The 19,521-nt window shown below is 40.7% G+C and overlaps 1 protein-coding gene across 1 annotated transcript in view; it reads right to left on the reverse strand.

Moving 5' to 3' along the window:
- The window catches only part of LOC128664100 (protein NLRC5), a 429,645-nt gene that overhangs the window by 232,477 nt on the left and 177,647 nt on the right, over positions 1-19,521 (reverse strand). The window contains exons 11-13 of the mRNA XM_053718792.1: positions 16,102-16,164; positions 3,620-3,703; positions 2,792-2,875 (exon numbers count right to left, since the gene is read on the reverse strand). Coding sequence (XP_053574767.1) covers positions 2,792-2,875; positions 3,620-3,703; positions 16,102-16,164 — 231 coding nt within the window. The remainder of the gene's footprint in view (positions 1-2,791; positions 2,876-3,619; positions 3,704-16,101; positions 16,165-19,521) is intronic.

Here is a 19,521-nt window from a genome sequence, read left to right on the forward strand (position 1 = left end):
TACTTCAAGTCTATTGTCATCATAAATTGCCTCTCTTGAACTAGGGACAGAATTGACCTGATCTTCTCCATTTTGAACGATGGAACTGACAGGAACTTGTTTTGGCACTTTAGGTCCAGAATTTGGCGGAACGTGCCCTCCTTCTTTGGGACAACGTAAAGGTTTGAATAGTACCCTAGATCCCTTTCTGCTAAAGGTACTGGAACGATGACATCGAGAGATGAGAGATCCCTCATGCACTCTAGAAAGGCATCTCTCTTATCTGGTCTTGAGGATAGGTTTGACAGGAGGAATCTGCCCCTAAACGGAGAAGTCTTGAACCCTATCCTGTAACCCTGGATGATGACCTCCAGGACCCAAGGATCCTGTATGTCTCTCATTCAAGCCTCTGCGAAGAGAGATAGTCTGCCCCCTACGCGATCCAGAGATGGATCGGGGGCCACCCCTTCATGCTGACTTTGTCTCGGCAGGCTTCTTGCTCTGCTTGGACTTGTTCCAGGAATGAGCTTGGACCTTGGACTGTTCGGTCTTCGCAGCAGGCAGCTGACACTGAGACTTGTCAGAACGAAAGGGACGAAAAGTAGAGCCCTTAGGCTTATTCTTCTTATCCTGTGGAAGGAAAGCACCTTTGCCTCCCGTGACCATGGATATGATCGAGTCCAGGCCTGGACCAAAGAGAACTTCCCCTTGAAACGGAAGGGATAGTAATCTAGACTTGGAAGTCATGTCAGCATACCACGACATTAACCACAGAGGCCTACGTGCTAGAACAGAGAAACCTGATGTGTTGGCATTCAGACGAATGACCTGCATATTCGCATCACAGATAAAAGAATTAGCTACCCTTAAGGCCTTAATCTTTCTCTGTAATTCCTCGAGGGGAGTCTCCACCTCGACCATAACTGTGTGTCACACCAGTAGGTAGCCGCTCCAGCCACCGCAGTAATCGCTGCTGTCGGTTGGAAAACAAACCCCGTAAGTTGAAACATCTTTCTTAACATGGATTCTAACTTTTTATCCATGGCTCCTTGATCGACACACTATCCTCGAGGGGAATATTCATATGCTTAGCGAGCATGGAGATAGCTCCATCCACCTTAGGAATGGCTCCCCATAGCTCGAGCTGAGAGTCCAGAACAGGGAATAGCTTCTTAAAAGAGGTAGAGGGAGAAAAGGACAAGCCAAGTTTCTCCCACTCATTCTTAATAACAGTAGCCATCTTCACATGAACTGGGAAGGTCTGAGGCACCACCCTGTCCTTGTAAACCCTATCTAGCTTAGGGATTGAAGGTTTTTCTGGAAGTTTCGGTTCCAGAATCTTCAACGTAGCAAGCACTTCTTCCAGTGAAAAGCGCAAATGCTCCATCTTAAACTTAAAATCTGGCTCCTCTGTAGCCGGAGGTTTCGAAGATGCTGATTCTGATGTGGCGGAGGCGTCCTTATCATCGGATCTCTCCGAGACATCCAGCAGAGTAGATGACCCCTGGGACGAAAGGCTATGTCTTTCCCTTCGTTGTGCTTCGCAGGGCATGGTAGGGCATGGAAATCAGAGAATCAGTAGGGCCTTGGGGAGCTACATGTGTAATCAGAGATGAATGATGGGAACGCACCTCGCGGGACAAAGAATCCTCAGAGGTGGATGGCTCAGTAGTACTAAATATCTTGTTCCTTTTAAATATTGCAATCTTATCAAAGCATGTGGAACACAGTTGAGCAGGTGGATCAACCTGCACAAGAGGCCACACCCAGTCACATGGAGTGCCATGCAGGACCGCCCCTGCACTTAAAAACACGCCAAAAGAAGGACACTCTGATCTTAACCTGACTGTTCACACATTGCTAGAGCCTTAACGTAGCATCAAACACAAGAAAGATATTATGCATAAATCCCCCCCCCCCCTGTTCAATAATCCCCATTCCAGGGATATTAACCCATGATTCTATACAAATAAAAGGAGACACACTGTTACCCTGTCTTCTTGCGTTATATGTGTATAAATGAAACAATCTTACCAGAATCTATGCCGTGGAACAGGAATACAGCCCTTCAAGTGTGACAGGTTAGTAGCATTGCTCCTGACATGGACTTGAGAGAATAAAGCAGGCAGCGAAACTCGTCAATGCCGATTGCTTAGGGAGCTGTTAACATGAGTCGGAATGGTTTTGCAGAGACAACACTCACTGTATCTCCGGACTCTAACTTTTATCCATGCTCTCACTGAGAGGCTGACAGGATTACTTAAAACTCTAGCCCCATTTATAAGAGTACTACCCTCCATAAGAGACTTCTCCAATCTTCCAACACTTCTCTGCCAACCTCCTGTGACAAAAGGCAAAGAATGACTGGGGGATGAGGGGAGTGGGGGAGGTATTTAAGCCTTTGGCTGGGGTGTCTTTGCCTCCTCCTGGTGGCCAGGTTCTTAATTCCCACAAGTAATATATGAAGCAGTGGACTCTCCTCCCATTAAAATGGAAATATCCTTTTCTTGTCCAGGAAATTGGTGTGCAATTTATTACATAAAGAATTATTGTCCATCGTAAAGTTTTATTTTTTAGTGTTTCACTCATGTCTCCCAGCAGTTTACATCGCCCAGATTTTCTTGTTTTCAGGCAGTTTACCATTTGCAATGGAATTTTGAGAGCTTATTAGAGTTTTAAATTTGAATGCGACCATAGTTTATTAGGGCTGTAATGCAAACCTTGCACAAATCTACCAAATTATGCAATAATTAATTTCTGATAAAATACTATTATAATATAATTATATATTTTATATATTTGTAGTACTTACATTAATTCCCCAGAAATATGTATATTGGATAAGGCATTGAACAGTACTTTACAGCCATAATCTCTGAAGGCGTTACCTGATAAACTGAGATAAAAAGAGATTCAAAGTTTAAACTTCAGCACTTAAATAATCACCTTAATAATTTCTTGAACGTGTTGTAGAAGAAAATTTACTTTTTATTTTTACGATGGACATTACCAACAACTTTCCTACTAAAATATCCAAACTGAAGAAGGCTAAATGGTTATCATCAAAAAGATTTGATGTCAAGAACCCACTATGCATAATATGAAAGTTTTACTGTAAACATAGTCATGTCACGTCCTGAATATTATTGGGTAATATAGTCCTTTTTCCGCCAGGTTGCTGTTTTTGATAGGTCATAACTGTGTACTTCCATGAAGTCATATACTAATATAACTGTTATGATGTTCATAAGGGTATTAGATACTCTTAATTGGTCATAGTAAAATCACAAACAATCATGGCACAGCCTAACTACAGGTATATTATGCTACATAGAAGTTACAGTCATGATCAGAGTACTACAATACCTTACTCATAATTTGGTAATTTCAGGGCATTTCTCTGACAAGCCATTGTACATTTGCTGGCTCAATTTTCCTCTGAAAAACCAAACACAACTACAAAGCATGTTATTACTTTTAGGTCCTGAAGTCTGGTTTGTTGCAGCTTTCACATTTTTTTTTAAACATTAAGACAGAAGTTTAAATTTTACACAAAGGTGAGCGAAAATGAAGCATCACTTCTTGCATCAAATTAGATTGATCATAAAGATTGATTATTTTTTTTACATATGAAACATACTTTACATAAGAAAGATGTGAACAATCTCTGAGTATTTCGACCAGCTCATGCGTATGTTGAAAAGTCAGACCACAGTTTGTGAGGCTGAAAGAAAAATGTGGTAAGGGAATAAATTAAAATAACATATGATGGTATCAACCAACACATTACATAGGGTTCTCCCGAGCTGGTAACTTGAAGCCGACTGCTGATTAGAGAGTGAATCGATACGGTAAAGCAGATTCACTGTTTACGCTGAGCAAATAGCGTAGCAAACTGCGCTTGCACAGTTCTACATCATGGCTGAGTTGGCTTCAAGTTACCAGCACAGGTGTGTACTGCAGTAGCTTACATAGAGCGTATGGTGCATCTCCTATTGGGTGCAACAGCTGCCTGTCAAACGGAAGTATAAGAAATTGTGACAAAGAGGCAGCAGGTAATGGAGCCTCATAAAAACATAATTTATGCTTACCAGATAAATTTATTTCTCTTGTGGTGTATCTAGTCCACGGATCATCCATTACTTGTGGGATATTCTCCTTCCCAACAGGAAGTTGCAAGAGGATCACCCACAGCAGAGCTGCTATACAGCTCCTCCCCTAACTGCCATATCCAGTCATTCGACCGAAACAAGCCGAGAAAGGAGAAACCATAGGGTGCAGTGGTGACTGTAGTTTAAATTAAAATTTAGACCTGCCTTAAAAGGACAGGGCGGGCCGTGGACTGGATACACCACAAGAGAAATAAATTTATCAGGTAAGCATAAATTATGTTTTCTCTTGTAAGGTGTATCCAGTCCACGGATCATCCATTACTTGTGGGATACCAATACCAAAGCTAAAGTACACGGATGAAGGGAGGGACAAGGCAGGCTTAAATGGAAGGAACCACTGCCTGTAGAACCTTTCTCCCAAAAATAGCCTCCGAAGAAGCAAAAGTATCAAATTTGTAAAATTTTGAAAAGGTATGAAGCGAAGACCAAGTCGCCGCCTTGCAAATCTGTTCAACAGAAGCCTCATTTTTAATGGCCCAGGTGGAAGCCACAGCTCTACTAGAATGAGCTGTAATCCTTTCAGGGGGCTGCTGTCCAGCAGTCTCATAGGCTAAGCGTATTACGCTCCGAAGCCAAAATGAAAGAGAGGTTGCCGAAGCTTTTTGACCTCTCCTCTGTCCAGAGTAAACAACAAACAGTGTAGATGTTTGGCGAAAATCTTTAGTAGCTTGTAAGTAAAACTTTAAAGCACAGACCACGTCCAGATTATGTAAAAGGCATTCCTTCTTTGAAGAAGGATTAGGACACAATGATGGAACAACAATCTCTTGATTGATATTCTTGTTAGAAACTACCTTAGGCAAAAACCCAGGTTTTGTACGCAGAACTACTTTATCTGAATGGAAAATCAGATAAGGAGAATCACATTGTAAGGCAGATAACTCAGAGACTCTCCGAGCAGAGGAAATAGCCATCAAAAACAGAACTTTCCAAGATAAAAGTTTAATATCAATGGAATGAAGGGGTTAAAACGGAACCCCTTGAAGGACTTTAAGAACCAAGTTTAAGCTCCATGGGGGAGCAACAGGTTTAAACACAGGCTTAATTCTAACCAAAGCCTGACAAAAAGCTTGAACGTCTGGAACTTCTGCCAGACGCTTGTGCAAAAGAATAGACAGAGCAGAAATCTGTCCCTTTAAAGAACTAGCTGATAATACTCTTTTTCCAAACCCTCTTGGAGAAAGGACAATATCCTAGGAATCCTAACCTTACTCCATGAGTAATTCTTGGATTCACACCAATAAAGGTATTTACGCCATATCTTATGGTAGATTTTCCTTTCGTGCCTGTATAAGGGTATCAATGACTGACTCGGAGAAGCCACGCTTTGATAAAATCAAGCGTTCAATCTCCATGCAGTCAGTCTCAGAGAAATTAGATTCGGATGATTGAAAGGACCTTGTAGTAGAAGGTCTTGTCTCAGAGGCAGGGTCCATGGTGGAAAGGATGACATGTCCACTAGGTCTGCATACCAGGTCCTGCGTGGCCACGCAGGCGCTATCAAGATCACCGATGCTCTCTCCTGTTTGATTTTGGCAATCAGTCGAGGGAGCAGAGGAAACGGTGGAAACACATAAGCCAGGTTGAAGAAGGTGCTGCTAGAGCATCTATCAGTGCCGCTTCTGGGTCCCTGGACCTGGATCCGTAACAAGGAAGCTTGGCGTTCTGGCGAGACGCCATGAGATCCAGTTCTGGTTTGCCCCAACGATGAACCAATTGAGCAAACACCTCCGGATGGAGTTCCCACTCCCCCGGATAAAAAGTCTGACATCTGGCATAATCTGGCATTATGTGTCAGTAAATTAACTAGAACCATGATTGTTCCAAAAAATCTTTTAGGCTAACCCCTACCTGTATTAGAAACGGATAACTCAGATAGTTGGCAGTATTCTAGTCACAATATATATTAAGATTTATCTTATAGCTACTACCAAATTGGTTTATTAGAGCTCTACTTCATACTCCTATCACAGTTGACTCATTCCTGGGTTTTTAAAGTATTGTTTGTTCCATTTAATTTTAATATATAGTCCAATAAAAGTTATGTTTTAATTTAATTCACTGATCCGCATTCCTGAAACTCAGCAAATATTTCCACATCAGGGAATTAGAGTGCTAATCAAGTGTACATTTTTTGGAGATGTCAATCCCCAATTCCTGTTACTGGTTTGCCCCAACGATGAACCAATTGAGCAAACACCTCCGGATGGAGTTCCCACTCCCCCGGATAAAAAGTCTGACGACTTAGAAAATCCGCCTCCCAGTTCTCTACACCTGGGATATGGATTGCTGATAGGTGGCAAGAGTGAGTCTCTGCCCAGCGAATTATCTTGGAGACTTCTAACATCGCTAGGGAACTCCTGGTTCCCCCTTGATGGTTGATGTAAGCCACAGTCATGATGTTGTCCGACTGAAATCTAATGAACCTCAGGGTTGCTAACTGAGGCCAAGCTAGAAGAGCATTGAATATTGCTCTGAACTCCAAAATATTTATTGGGAAGAGTTTCTCCTCCTGAGTCCACGATCCCTGAGCCTTCAGGGAATTCCAGACTGCACCCCAACCTAGAAGGCTGGCATCTGTTGTTACAATTGTCCAATCTGGCCTGCGAAAGGTCATACCTTTGGACAGATGGACCCGAGATAGCCACCAGAGAAGAGAATCTCTGGTCTCTTGATCCAGATTTAGCAGAGGGGACAAATCTGTGTAATCCCCATTCCACTGACTGAGCATGCATAGTTGCAGCGGTCTGAGATGTAGTCGCGCAAATGGCACTATGTCCATCACCGCTACCATCAAGCCGATTACTTCCATACACTGAGCCACCGAAGGGCGCGGAATAGAATGAAGAACACGGCAAGATTTTAGAAGCTTTGATAACCTGGATTCTGTCAGGTAAATCTTCATTTTTACAGAATCTATCAGAGTCCCTAGGAAGGAGACTCTTGTGAGTGGGGATAGAGAACTCTTTTCCTCGTTCACCTTCCACCCATGTGACCTGAGAAATGCCAGAACTATGTCCGTATGTGACTTGGCAATCTGAAAGCTTGACGCCTGTATCAGGATGTCGTCCAGATAAGGGGCCACTGATATACCTCGCGGTCTTAGGACAGCCAGAAGCGATCCCAGAACCTTTGTAAAGATTCTTGGAGCTGTAGCTAACCCGAAGGGAAGAGCCACAAATTGGTAATGCCTGTCCAGAAAGGCAAACCTTAGGAACCGATGATGATTGTGAAGGTAAGCATCCTTCAAATCCACTGTGGTCATGTACTGACCCTCCTGGATCATAGGTAGGATGGTCCGAATAGTTTCCATTTTAAACGATGGAACTCTGAGGAATTTGTTTAAGATCTTTAGATCCAAAATGGGTCTGATGGTTCCCTCTTTTTTGGGAACTACAAACAGATTTGAATAAAAATCCTGTCTCTGTTACGACTGTGGAACTGGACAGATCACACCCATAACTAGGAGGTCTTGCACACAGCGTAAGAATGCCTCTTTCTTTATCTGGTTTACAGATAATCTCGAAAGGTGAAATCTCCCTTGAGGAGGGGAAGCTTTGAAGTCCAGAAGATATCCCTGAGATATGATCTCCAACGCCCAGGAATCCTGAACATCTCTTGCCCACGCCTGGGCGAAGAGAGAAAGTCTGCCCCCTACTAGATCCGTTACTGGCTAGGGGGCCGCTCCTTCATGCTGTCTTAGAGGCAGCAGCAGGCTTTCTGGCCTGCTTGCCTTTGTTCCAGGACTGGTTAGGTTTCCAGCCCGGCTTGGATTGAACAAAAATTCCCTCTTGTCTTGTAGCAGAGGAAGTTGATGCTGCACCTGCCTTGAAGTTTCGAAAGGCACGAAAAACATCATTTATGTAAGAACTTACCTGATAAATTCATTTCTTTCATATTAGCAAGAGTCCATGAGCTAGTGACGTATGGGATATACATTCCTACCAGGAGGGGCAAAGTTTCCCAAACCTCAAAATGCCTATAAATACACCCCTCACCACACCCACAAATCAGTTTAACAAATAGCCAAGAAGTGGGGTGATAAGAAAAAAAGTGCGAAAGCATAAAAAATAAGGAATTGGAATAGTTGTGCTTTATACAAAAAAATCATAATCACCACAAAAAAGGGTGGGTCTCATGGACTCTTGCTAATATGAAAGAAATTAATTTATCAGGTAAGTTCTTACATAAATTATGTTTTCTTTCATGTAATTAGCAAGAGTCCATGAGCTAGTGACGTATGGGATAATAAATACCCAAGATGTGGAACTTCCACGCAAGAGTCACTAGAGAGGGAGGGATAAAATAAAGACAGCCAATTCCACTGAAAAATAATCCACACCCCAAACAAGTTTAAATCTTATAATGAAAAAAACTGAAATTATAAGCAGAAGAATCAAACTGAAACAGCTGCCTAAAGTACTTTTCTACCAAAAACTGCTTCAGAAGAAGAAAACACATCAAAATGGTAGAATTTAGTAAAAGTATGCAAAGAAGACCAAGTTGCTGCTCTGCAAATCTGATCAACCGAAGCTTCATTCCTAAATGCCCAGGAAGTAGAAACTGACCTAGTCGAATGAGCCGTAATCCTTTGAGGCGGAGTTCTACCCGACTCAACATAAGCATGATGAATCAAAGACTTTAACCAAGACGCTAAAGAAATGGCAGAGGCCTTCTGACCTTTCCTAGAACCAGAAAAGATAACAAATAGACTAGAAGTCTTTCGGAAATCTTTAGTAGCTTCAACATAATATTTCAAAGCTCTTACTACATCCAAAGAATGTAATGATCTTTCCTTAGAATTCTTAGGATTAGGACACAATGAAGGAACCACAATCTCTCTACTAATGTTGTTAGAATTCACAACCTTAGGTAAAAATGTAAATGAAGTCCGCAACACTGCCTTATCTTGATGAAAAATCAGAAAAGGAGATTCACAAGAAAGAGCAGATAACTCAGAAACTCTTCTAGCAGAAGAGATGGCCAAAAGAAACAAAACTTTCCAAGAAAGTAATTAAATATCTAGAGAATGCATAGGTTCAAAAGGAGGAGCTTGTAGAGCTCCCAGAACCAAATTCAAACTCCAAGGAGGAGAAATTGACTTAATGACAGGTTTGATACGAACCAAAGCCTGTACAAAACAATGAATATCAGGAAGATTAGCAATCTTTCTGTGAAACAGCACAGAAAGAGCAGAAATTTGTCCTTTCAATGAACTGGCAGACAAACCTTTATCCAGACCATCCTGAGGAAACTGTAAAATTCTAGGAATTCTAAAAGAATGCCAGGAAAAATGATGAGAAGAACACCAAGAAATGTAAGTCTTCCAGACTCGATAATATATCTTCCTAGACACAGATTTACGAGCCTGTAACATAGTATTAATTACGAAGTCAGAGAAACCTCTATGACTAAGAATCAAGCGTTCAATCTCCATACCTTCAAATTTAATGATTTGAGATCGTGATGGAAAAATGGGCCTTGAGATAGAAGGTCTGGTCTTAACGGAAGAGTCCAAGGTTGGCAACTGGCCATCCGAACAAGATCCGCATACCAAAACCTGTGAGGCCATGCTGGAGCCACCAGCAGTACAAACGAACGATCCTTTAGAATCTTGGAAATCACTCTTGGAAGAAGAACTAGAGGCGGAAAGATATAGGCAGGATGATACTTCCAAGGAAGCGACAATGCATCCACTGCCTCCGCCTGAGGATCCCTGGATCTGGACAGATACCTGGGAAGTTTCTTGTTTAGATGAGAAGCCATCAGATCTATTTCTGGAAGACCCCAGATTTGAACAATCTGAAGAAATACCTCTGGGTGAAGAGACCATTCGCCCGGATGCAACGTCTGGCGACTGAGATAATCCGCTTCCCAATTGTCTATACCTGGGATGTGAACCGCAGAAATTAGACAGGAGCTGGATTCCGCCCATACAAGTATTCGAGATACTTCTTTCATCGCCAGAGGACTGTGAGTCCCCCATTGATGATTGATATATGCCACGGTTGTGACATTGTCCGTCTGAAAACAAATGAACGATTCTCTCTTTAGAAGAGGCCACAACTGAAGAGCTCTGAAAATCGCACGGAGTTCCAAAATGTTGATTGGTAATCTCGCCTCCTGAGATTCCCAAACCCCCTGCGCTGTCAGAGACCCCCATACCGCTCCCCAACCTGTCAGACTCGCATCTGTTGAGATCACAGTCCAGGTTGGAAGAACAAAAGAAGCCCCTTGAATTAAACGATGGTGATCTGTCCACCACGTCAGAGAGTGTCGTACAATCGGATTTAAAGATATTAACTGTGATATCTTTGTATAATCCCTGCACCACTGGTTCAGCATACAGAGCTGAAGAGGTCGCATGTGAAAACTAGCAAAGGGGATCGCGTCCGATGCAGCAGTCATAAAACCTAGAATTTCCATGCATAAGGCTACCGAAGGGAATGATTGAAACCGAAGGTTTTGACAGGCTGAAATCAATTTCAGACGTCTCTTGTCCGTCAGAGACAAAGTCATGGACACTGAATCTATTTGGAAACCTAAAAAGGTTACCCTTGTCTGAGGAATCAATGAACTCTTTGGTAAATTGATCCTCCAACCATGTTCTTGAAGAAACGACACAAGTCGATTCGTATGAGATTCTGCTAAATGTGAAGACTGAGCAAGTACCAAGATATCGTCCAAATAAGGAAATACCACAATACCCTGTTCTCTGATTACAGATAGAAGGGCACCGAGAACTTTTGAAAAAATCCTTGGAGCCATTGCTAGGCCGAACGGCAGAGCCACAAATTGGTAATGCTTGTCTAGAAAAGAGAATCTCAGAAACTGAAAGTGATCTGGATGAATCGGAATATGCAGATATGCATCCTGCAAATCTATTGTGGACATATAATGCCCTTGCTGAACAAAAGGCAGAATAGTCCTTATAGTTACCATTTTGAATGTTGGTATCCTTACATAACGATTCAATATTTTTAAATCCAGAACTGGTCTGAAGGAATTCTCCTTCTTTGGTACAATGAATAGATTTGAGAAAAACCCCAGCCCTTGTTCCAGAACTGGAACTGGCACAATTACTCCAGCCAACTCTAGATCTGAAACACATTTCAGAAATGCCTGAGCCTTCACTGGATTTATTGGAATGCGAGAAAGAAAAAATCTTCTTGCAGGTGGCCTTACCTTGAAACCTATTCTGTACCCTTGTGAAAAAATGTTCTGAATCCAAAGACTGTGAATCGATTTGATCCAAATTTCTTTGAAAAATCGTAATCTGCCCCCTACCAGCAGCGCTGGAATGAGGGCAGCACCTTCATGTGGACTTGGGAGCTGGCTTTGGCTTTCTAAAAGGCTTGGATTTATTCCAGACTGGAGACTGTTTCCAAACAGAAACCGTTCCTTTAGGGGAAGGATCAGGCTTCTGTTCCTTATTCTGATGAAAGGAACGAAAACAATTAGCAGCCCTATATTTACCCTTAGATTTTTTATCCTGAGGTAAAAAAGTTCCTTTCCCCCCAGTAACAGCTGAAATAATAGAATCCAACTGAGAACCAAACAATTTATTACCTTGAAAAGAAAGGGAAAGCAAAGTTGACTTAGAAGACATATCAGCATTCCAAGTTTTAAGCCATAAAGCTCTTCTAGCTAGAATAGCTAAAGACATATACCTGACATCAACTCTGATGATATCAAAGATGGCATCACAAATAAAGTTATTAGCATGTTGAAGAAGTTTAACAATGCTATGAGAATTATGATCTGACACTTGTTGCGCCAAAGCCTCCAACCAAAAAGTGGAAGCTGCAGCAACATCAGCCAAAGAAATAGCAGGCCTAAGAAGATTACCTGAACATAAATAAGCTTTCCTTAGAAAGGAATCAATCTTCCTATCTAAAGGATCCTTAAAGGAAGTACTATCTGCCGTAGGAATAGTAGTACACTTAGCAAGAGTAGAGAGAGCCCCATCAACTTTAGGGATTTTGTCCCAAAACTCTAATCTGTCAGATGGCATAGGATACAATTTCTTAAATCTTTTAGAAGGAGTAAAAGAATTACCCAGATTATTCCATTCCCTAGAAATTACTTCAGAAATAGCATCAGGGACAGGAAAAACAGGAGGTTTAAAAAACGAATTTAAACGCTTATTAGATTTAGTATCAAGAGGACTAGCATCCTCAATTTCTAAAGCGATTAAAACTTCTTTAAGTAAAGAACGAATAAATTCCATTTTAAATAAATATGAAGATTTATCAGTGTCAATATCTGAGACAGAATCCTCTGAACCAGAAAAATCCTCATCAGAAACAGACAAATCAGAATGATGATGTTCATTTAAAAATTCGTCAGAGAAATGAGAAGTTTTAAAAGACTTTTTACGCTTACTGGAAAGAGGAATAACAGACATAGCCTTCCTAATAGATTTAGAAACAAAATCTCTTATATTAACAGGAACATCCTGAGTATTAGATGTTGATGGAACAGCAACAGGTAATGGAATATTACTAATGGAAATTGAATCTGCATTAACAAGTTTATCATGACAATCATCACAAACTACAGCCGGAGGAACAGATACCACAAGTTTACAACAAATGCACTTAACTTTTGTAGAACCAGCATCAGGCAGCGTTTTTCCAGAAGTAGCTTCTGATCCAGGGTCAATCTGAGACATCTTGCAATATGTAAGAGAAAAAACAACATATAAAGCAAAATCTATCAAATTCCTTAAATGACAGTTTCAGGAATGGGAAAAAATGCCAATGAACAAGCCTCTAGTAACCAGAAGCAAAAGAAAAATGAGACTTAAATAATGAGAAAAAAAGGTGGAGACAAAAATGACGCCCACATTTTTTTAGCGCCAAAAAAGACGCCCACATTATTGGCGCCTAAATGCTTTTGGGGCCGAGAATGACGCCACATCCGGTGACGCCGACACTTTTGGCGCAAAACGTCAAAAAAATGACGCAATCACGAACAACTTCCGGCGACAAGTATGACGCCGGGAATGACAAAGAAATTTTTTGCGCCAAAAAAGACAGCGCCAAGAATGACGCAATAAAATGACACATTTTCAGCCCCTGCGAGCCTAACAGCCCACAGAGAAAAAAATTGATAATTCATATGCATTATCCCAAATAATGAAACTGTCTGTCTGAAATAAGGAATATTGATCATCCTGAATCAAGGCAAATAAATGTTTCCTTCAAACCAGGCCCGAATAGGGTCTGCCCCTTGAAGGGAATGTTAAGTAATTTAGACTTTGAAGTCACGTCAGCTGACCAAGATTTAAGCCATAGCGCCCTACGCGCCTGGATGGCGAATCCAGGATTCTTAGCCGTTAGTTTAGTCAAATGAACAATGGCGTCAGAATCAAAAGAATTAGCTAGCTTAAGTGTTCTAAGCTTGTCAAGTATTTCAGTCAATGGAGTAGCTGTCTGAAAGGCCTCTTCCAGGGACTCAAACCAGAATGCCGCAGCAGCAGTGACAGGCGCAATGCATGCAAGGTGCTGCAGGATAAAACCTTGTTGAATAAACATTTTCTTAAGGTAACCGTCTAATTTTTTATCCATTGGATCTGAAAAAGCACAACTGTCCTCGACAGGGATAGTGGTACGCTTTGCTAAAGTAGAAACTGCTCCCTCCACCTTAGGGACCGTCTGCCATAAGTCCCGTGTGGTGGCGTCTATTGGAAACATTTTTCTAAAAATAGGAGGGGGGGGGGAACAGCACACCGGGTCTATCCCACTCCTTATTAATGATTTCTGTAAATCTTTTAAGTATTGGAAAAACATCAGTACACACCAGCACTGCATAGTACTTATCCAGTCTACACAATTTCTCTGGTACTGCAATTGTGTCACAGTCATTCAGAGCAGCTAACACCTCCCCAAGCAATACACGGAGGTTCTCAAGCTTAAATTTAAAAGTAGAAATATCTGAATCAGGTTTCCCCGAATCAGAAATGTCACCCACAGACTGAAGCTCTCCTTCCTCAGCTTCTGCATATTGTGACGCAGTATCAGACATGGGCCTTAAGGCATCTGCACGCTCTGTACTACGTCTAACCCCAGAGTTATCGCGCTTTCCTCTGAATTCCGGCAGTCTGGCTAATACCGCTGACAGGGTATTATCCATGATTGCCGCCATGTCCTGCAAAGTAATCGCTATGGGCGTCTTTGATGTACTTGGCGCCATTTTAGTGTGAGTCCCTTGAGCGGGAGTCAAAGGGTCTGACACGTGGGGAGAGTTAGTCAGCATAACTTCCCCCTCGCCAGAATCCTCTGGTGATAAATTTTTAAAGATAAAAGCTGATCTTTATTGTTTAAAGTGAAATCAATACATTTAGTACACATTCTCATATGGGGTTCCACCATGGCTTTTAAACATAATGAACAAGGAGTTTCCTCTATGTCAGACATGTTTATACAGACTAGCAATGAGACTAGCAAGCTTGGAAAACACTTTACATCAAGTTAAACAAGCAATATAAAAAACGTTACTGTGCCTTTAAGGGAAACAAATTTTGCTAAAATTTGAAATAACAGTGAAAAAAGGCAGTTAAACTAACGAAATTTTTACAGTATATGTAACAAGTTAGCAGAGCATTGCACCCACTTGCAAATGGATGATTAACCCCTTAATACAAAAAACGGATTAACATAATTGAAAAAAAATGTTTTTTAAACAGTCACAACAACTGCCACAGCTCCACTGTGGCCTTACCTTCCTCAATATAGACGTTTGAAGCCTTTTGAGCCCTTCAGAGATGTCCTAAAGCATGCAGGGGACTGCTGAGGGAAGCTGAATGTCTCTGTCTGTAATTTTAACTGCGCAAAAAAGCGCTAAAATAGGCCTCTCCTACTCATATTACAACAGTGGAAAGCCTCAGGAAACTGATTCTAGGCAAAAATCAAGCCAGCCATGTGGAAAAAACTAGGCCCCAATAAGTTTTATCACCAAAGCATATATAAAAACGATTAAACATGCCAGCAAACGTTTTATATTGCACATTAATCAGAGTATATACCTCTGATAGCAAGCCTGATACTAGTCGCTATTAAATCACTGTATTTAGGCTTAACTTACATTAATCCGGTATCAGCAGCTTTTTTCTAGCAAATTCCATCCCTAGAAAAACTTAAACTGCACATACCTTATTGCAGGATAACCTGCACGCCATTCTCCCTCTGAAGTTACCTCACTCCTCAGACATATGTGAGAACAGCAGTGGATCTTAGTTACTTCTGCTAAGATCATAGAAAAACGCAGGCAGATTCTTCTTCTAAATGCTGCCTGAGATAAAATAGTACAACTCCGGTACCATTTAAAAATAATAAACTTTTGATTGAAGAAAAAACTAACTATATTACACCACTTTCCTCTTACTACCTCCGGCTATGTTGAGAGTTTGCAAGAGAATGACTGGGTATGGAAGTTAGGGGAGGAGCTATATAGCAGCTCTGCTGTGGGTGATCCTCTTGCAACTTCCTGTTGGGAAGGAGAATATCCCACAAGTAATGGATGATCCGTGGACTGGATACACCTCACAACAGAAATGGGGGTCTTACAAAAGATTTATTGTGTTTTGGACATAAATATGAGTACATCATTATGCTTATAATTAAAAGTACCTTCAAAATATGCAAAATTAAAGTGTTAACTTTTGAATATATGCATAACATAACGTGTATAATATATATATATATATATATATATATATATATATATATATACATATATTTATATGTGTGTGTATTTCAACTTCTATTGCAATACAAAATCATAATTTAAAATTAAATGACTCTGTTATTTGACTTTTCAATTAGCGTTTGAGTGATAGTCAACATGAGTTTATTATGTGAGTGATTTAGCACAACTGCGCTATCTGACATTCAGATGTTAGCGCACCCTAGGCTTTCGCTTGAGCGAAACATATTTGACACATTACCTCAGTGATTTCGTCATTCTTCCAGCAGTTGGTTCATGTCTAGTAGTTTGTGACACTGATGAACTGCAAATTAATATATCATAAAATACATTAGAAGCTCACAATTTTGCTTGATGTGAAAAGTAAAAATAGTTGTTTTTTTTCAGACAAGGGAAATTTAAAAGTTAAAATCATTCATATGTGTGATTATTTACAAAACAATATTCTGAAATTGGCTAGTGCTAGTTTCTGAAATACATATATATATATATATATATATATACAGGGAGTGCAGAATTATTAGGCAAATGAGTATTTTGACCACATCATCCTCTTTATGCATGTTGTCTTACTCCAAGCTGTATAGGCTCGAAAGCCTACTACCAATTAAGCATATTAGGTGATGTGCATCTCTGTAATGAGAAGGGGTGTGGTCTAATGACATCAACACCCTATATCAGGTGTGCATAATTATTAGGCAACTTCCTTTCCTTTGGCAAAATGGGTCAAAAGAAGGACATGACAGGCTCAGAAAAGTAAAAAATAGTGAGATATCTTGCAGAGGGATGCAGCACTCTTAAAATTGCAAAGCTTCTGAAGCGTGATCATCGAACAATCAAGCGTTTCATTCAAAATAGTCAACAGGGTCGCAAGAAGCGTGTGGAAAAACCAAGGCGCAAAATAACTGCCCATGAACTGAGAAAAGTCAAGCGTGCAGCTGCCAAGATGCCACTTGCCACCAGTTTGGCCATATTTCAGAGCTGCAACATCACTGGAGTGCCCAAAAGCACAAGGTGTGCAATAATCAGAGACATGGCCAAGGTAAGAAAGGCTGAAAGACGACCACCACTGAACAAGACACACAAGCTGAAACGTCAAGACTGGGCCAAGAAATATCTCAAGACTGATTTTTCTAAGGTTTTATGGACTGATGAAATGAGAGTGAGTCTTGATGGGCCAGATGGATGGGTCCGTGGCTGGATTGGTAAAGGGCAGAGAGCTCCAGTCCGACTCAGACGCCAGCAAGGTGGAGGTGGAGTACTGGTTTGGGCTGGTATCATCAAAGATGAGCTTGTGGGGCCTTTTCGGGTTGAGGATGGAGTCAAGCTCAACTCCCAGTCCTACTGCCAGTTTCTGGAAGACACCTTCTTCAAGCAGTGGTACAGGAAGAAGTCTGCATCCTTCAAGAAAAACATGATTTTCATGCAGGACAATGCTCCATCACACGTGTCCAAGTACTCCACAGCGTGGCTGGCAAGAAAGGGTATAAAAGAAGAAAATCTAATGACATGGCCTCCTTGTTCACCTGATCTGAACCCCATTGAGAACCTGTGGTCCATCATCAAATGTGAGATTTACAAGGAGGGAAAACAGTACACCTCTCTGAACAGTGTCTGGGAGGCTGTGGTTGCTGCTGCACGCAATGTTGATGGTGAACAGATCAAAACACTGACAGAATCCATGGATGGCAGGCTTTTGAGTGTCCTTGCAAAGAAAGGTGGCTATATTGGTCACTGATTTGTTTTTGTTTTGTTTTTGAATGTCAGAAATGTATATTTGTGAATGTTGAGATGTTATATTGGTTTCAATGGTAAAAATAAATAATTGAAATGGGTATATATTTGTTTTTTGTTAAGTTGCCTAATAATTATGCACAGTAATAGTCACCTGCACACACAGATATCCCCCTAAAATAGCTATAACTAAAAACAAACTAAAAACTACTTCCAAAACTATTCATCTTTGATATTAATGAGTTTTTTGGGTTCATTGAGAACATGGTTGTTGTTCAATAATAAAATTAATCCTCAAAAATACAACTTGCCTAATAATTCTGCACTCCCTGTATATATATATATGTACTGATTACTAGAATAACAATAGTGGGCTCCATGTACGAAGCAACGTAAGCTGCTTCGAAGCCCCTGTGGGGCAGGTTCGCACATTTGAGCATGCTTTCCACAATGTAAGAAGCAACGCTCTGAGTGATTGACAGTCCTTTCTCTCGCACGATTGGTTGGGCAAGTAAAGGGACGGGCATTACACACTCATCGGAGTGTGTAACACTGCATACGAGCCAGCAGACGAACAGATTCGTTGCCCGTATGCAGCAAAGGCGTGCGGACAACTTCTCAACTTGAAAAACTTGTCAGCACGCCAATTAATACATGTAATAATCATTTTACTGACAGATATTTAACGCAATGGTCTCCACTTTTCAACAATTTTACCTGTAAATAGTATAGCTGTAAAATAATAATCTGTTATAATTACCATTTAATAGTATGTGAATAAACATTTACTTAATGTGTCTGATTAATACTCATCCTTTTAGTTTCCTTTTATACAGCCAATAGAATGCGAGCTCAATCTGATTGGCTGATTGGATCAGCCAATCGGATTGAACTTGAATCTGATTGGCTGATTCAATCAGCCAATCAGATTTTTTCCTACCTTAATTCCGATTGGCTGATAGAATCCTATCAGCCAATCGGAATTCGAGGGACGCCATCTTGGATGACGTCACTTAAAGGAACCTTCATTCGTCGGGAGTCGCCGGAAGAAGAGGATGGATCCGCGTCGGCTGCTTCAAGATGGTCCCGCTCCGCGTCGGATGGAAGAAGATAGAAGATGCCGCTTGGATGAAGATGTCTACCAGTCCGGATGCCCTCTTCTTGCCGGATAGGATGAAGACTTCGGACCCTCTTCTGGGCCTCTTCTTGCCGGATAGGATGAAGACTTCGGACCCTCTTCTGGACGGATCGGTGATACCCGGCGTGGTGAAGATAAGGTAGGAAGATCTTCAGGGGCTTAGTGTTAGGTTTTTTAAGGGGGGTTTGGGTTAGATTAGGGGTATGTGGGTGGTGGGTTGTAATGTTGGGGGGGGTATTGTATGGTTATTTAAATGCAAAAGAGCTGTTTTCTTTGGGGCATGCCCCGCAAAAGGCCCTTTTAAGGGCTGGTAAGGTAAAAGAGCTGTTAAATTTTTATTTTAGAATAGGGTAGGGCATTTTTTTATTTTGGGGGGCTTTGTTATTTTTTAGGGGGCTTAGAGTAGGTGTAATTAGTTTAAAATTCATGTAATCTTTTTTTATTTTTTGTAATTTAGTGGGGGTTTTTTTTTGTAATTTAGTGTTTGTTTTTTTTGTAATTTAGTTAAGTTGATTTAATTGTAGATAATTGTAGGTAGTTAATTTAATTAATTTATTGATAGTGTAGTGTTAGGTTTAATTGTAACTTAGGTTAGGATTTATTTTACAGGTAATTTTGTAATTATTTTAAATAGGTAGCTATTAAATAGGTATTAACTATTTAATAGCTATTGTACCTAGTTAAAATAAATACAAAGTTGCCTGTAAAATAAATATTAATCCTAAAATAGCTACAATATAATTATTAGTTATATTGTAGCTATATTAGGGTTTATTTTACAGGTAAGTA

Source organism: Bombina bombina, chromosome 1 (assembly GCF_027579735.1).
Source record: "Bombina bombina isolate aBomBom1 chromosome 1, aBomBom1.pri, whole genome shotgun sequence".
Taxonomy (NCBI): Eukaryota; Metazoa; Chordata; class Amphibia; order Anura; family Bombinatoridae; genus Bombina; species Bombina bombina.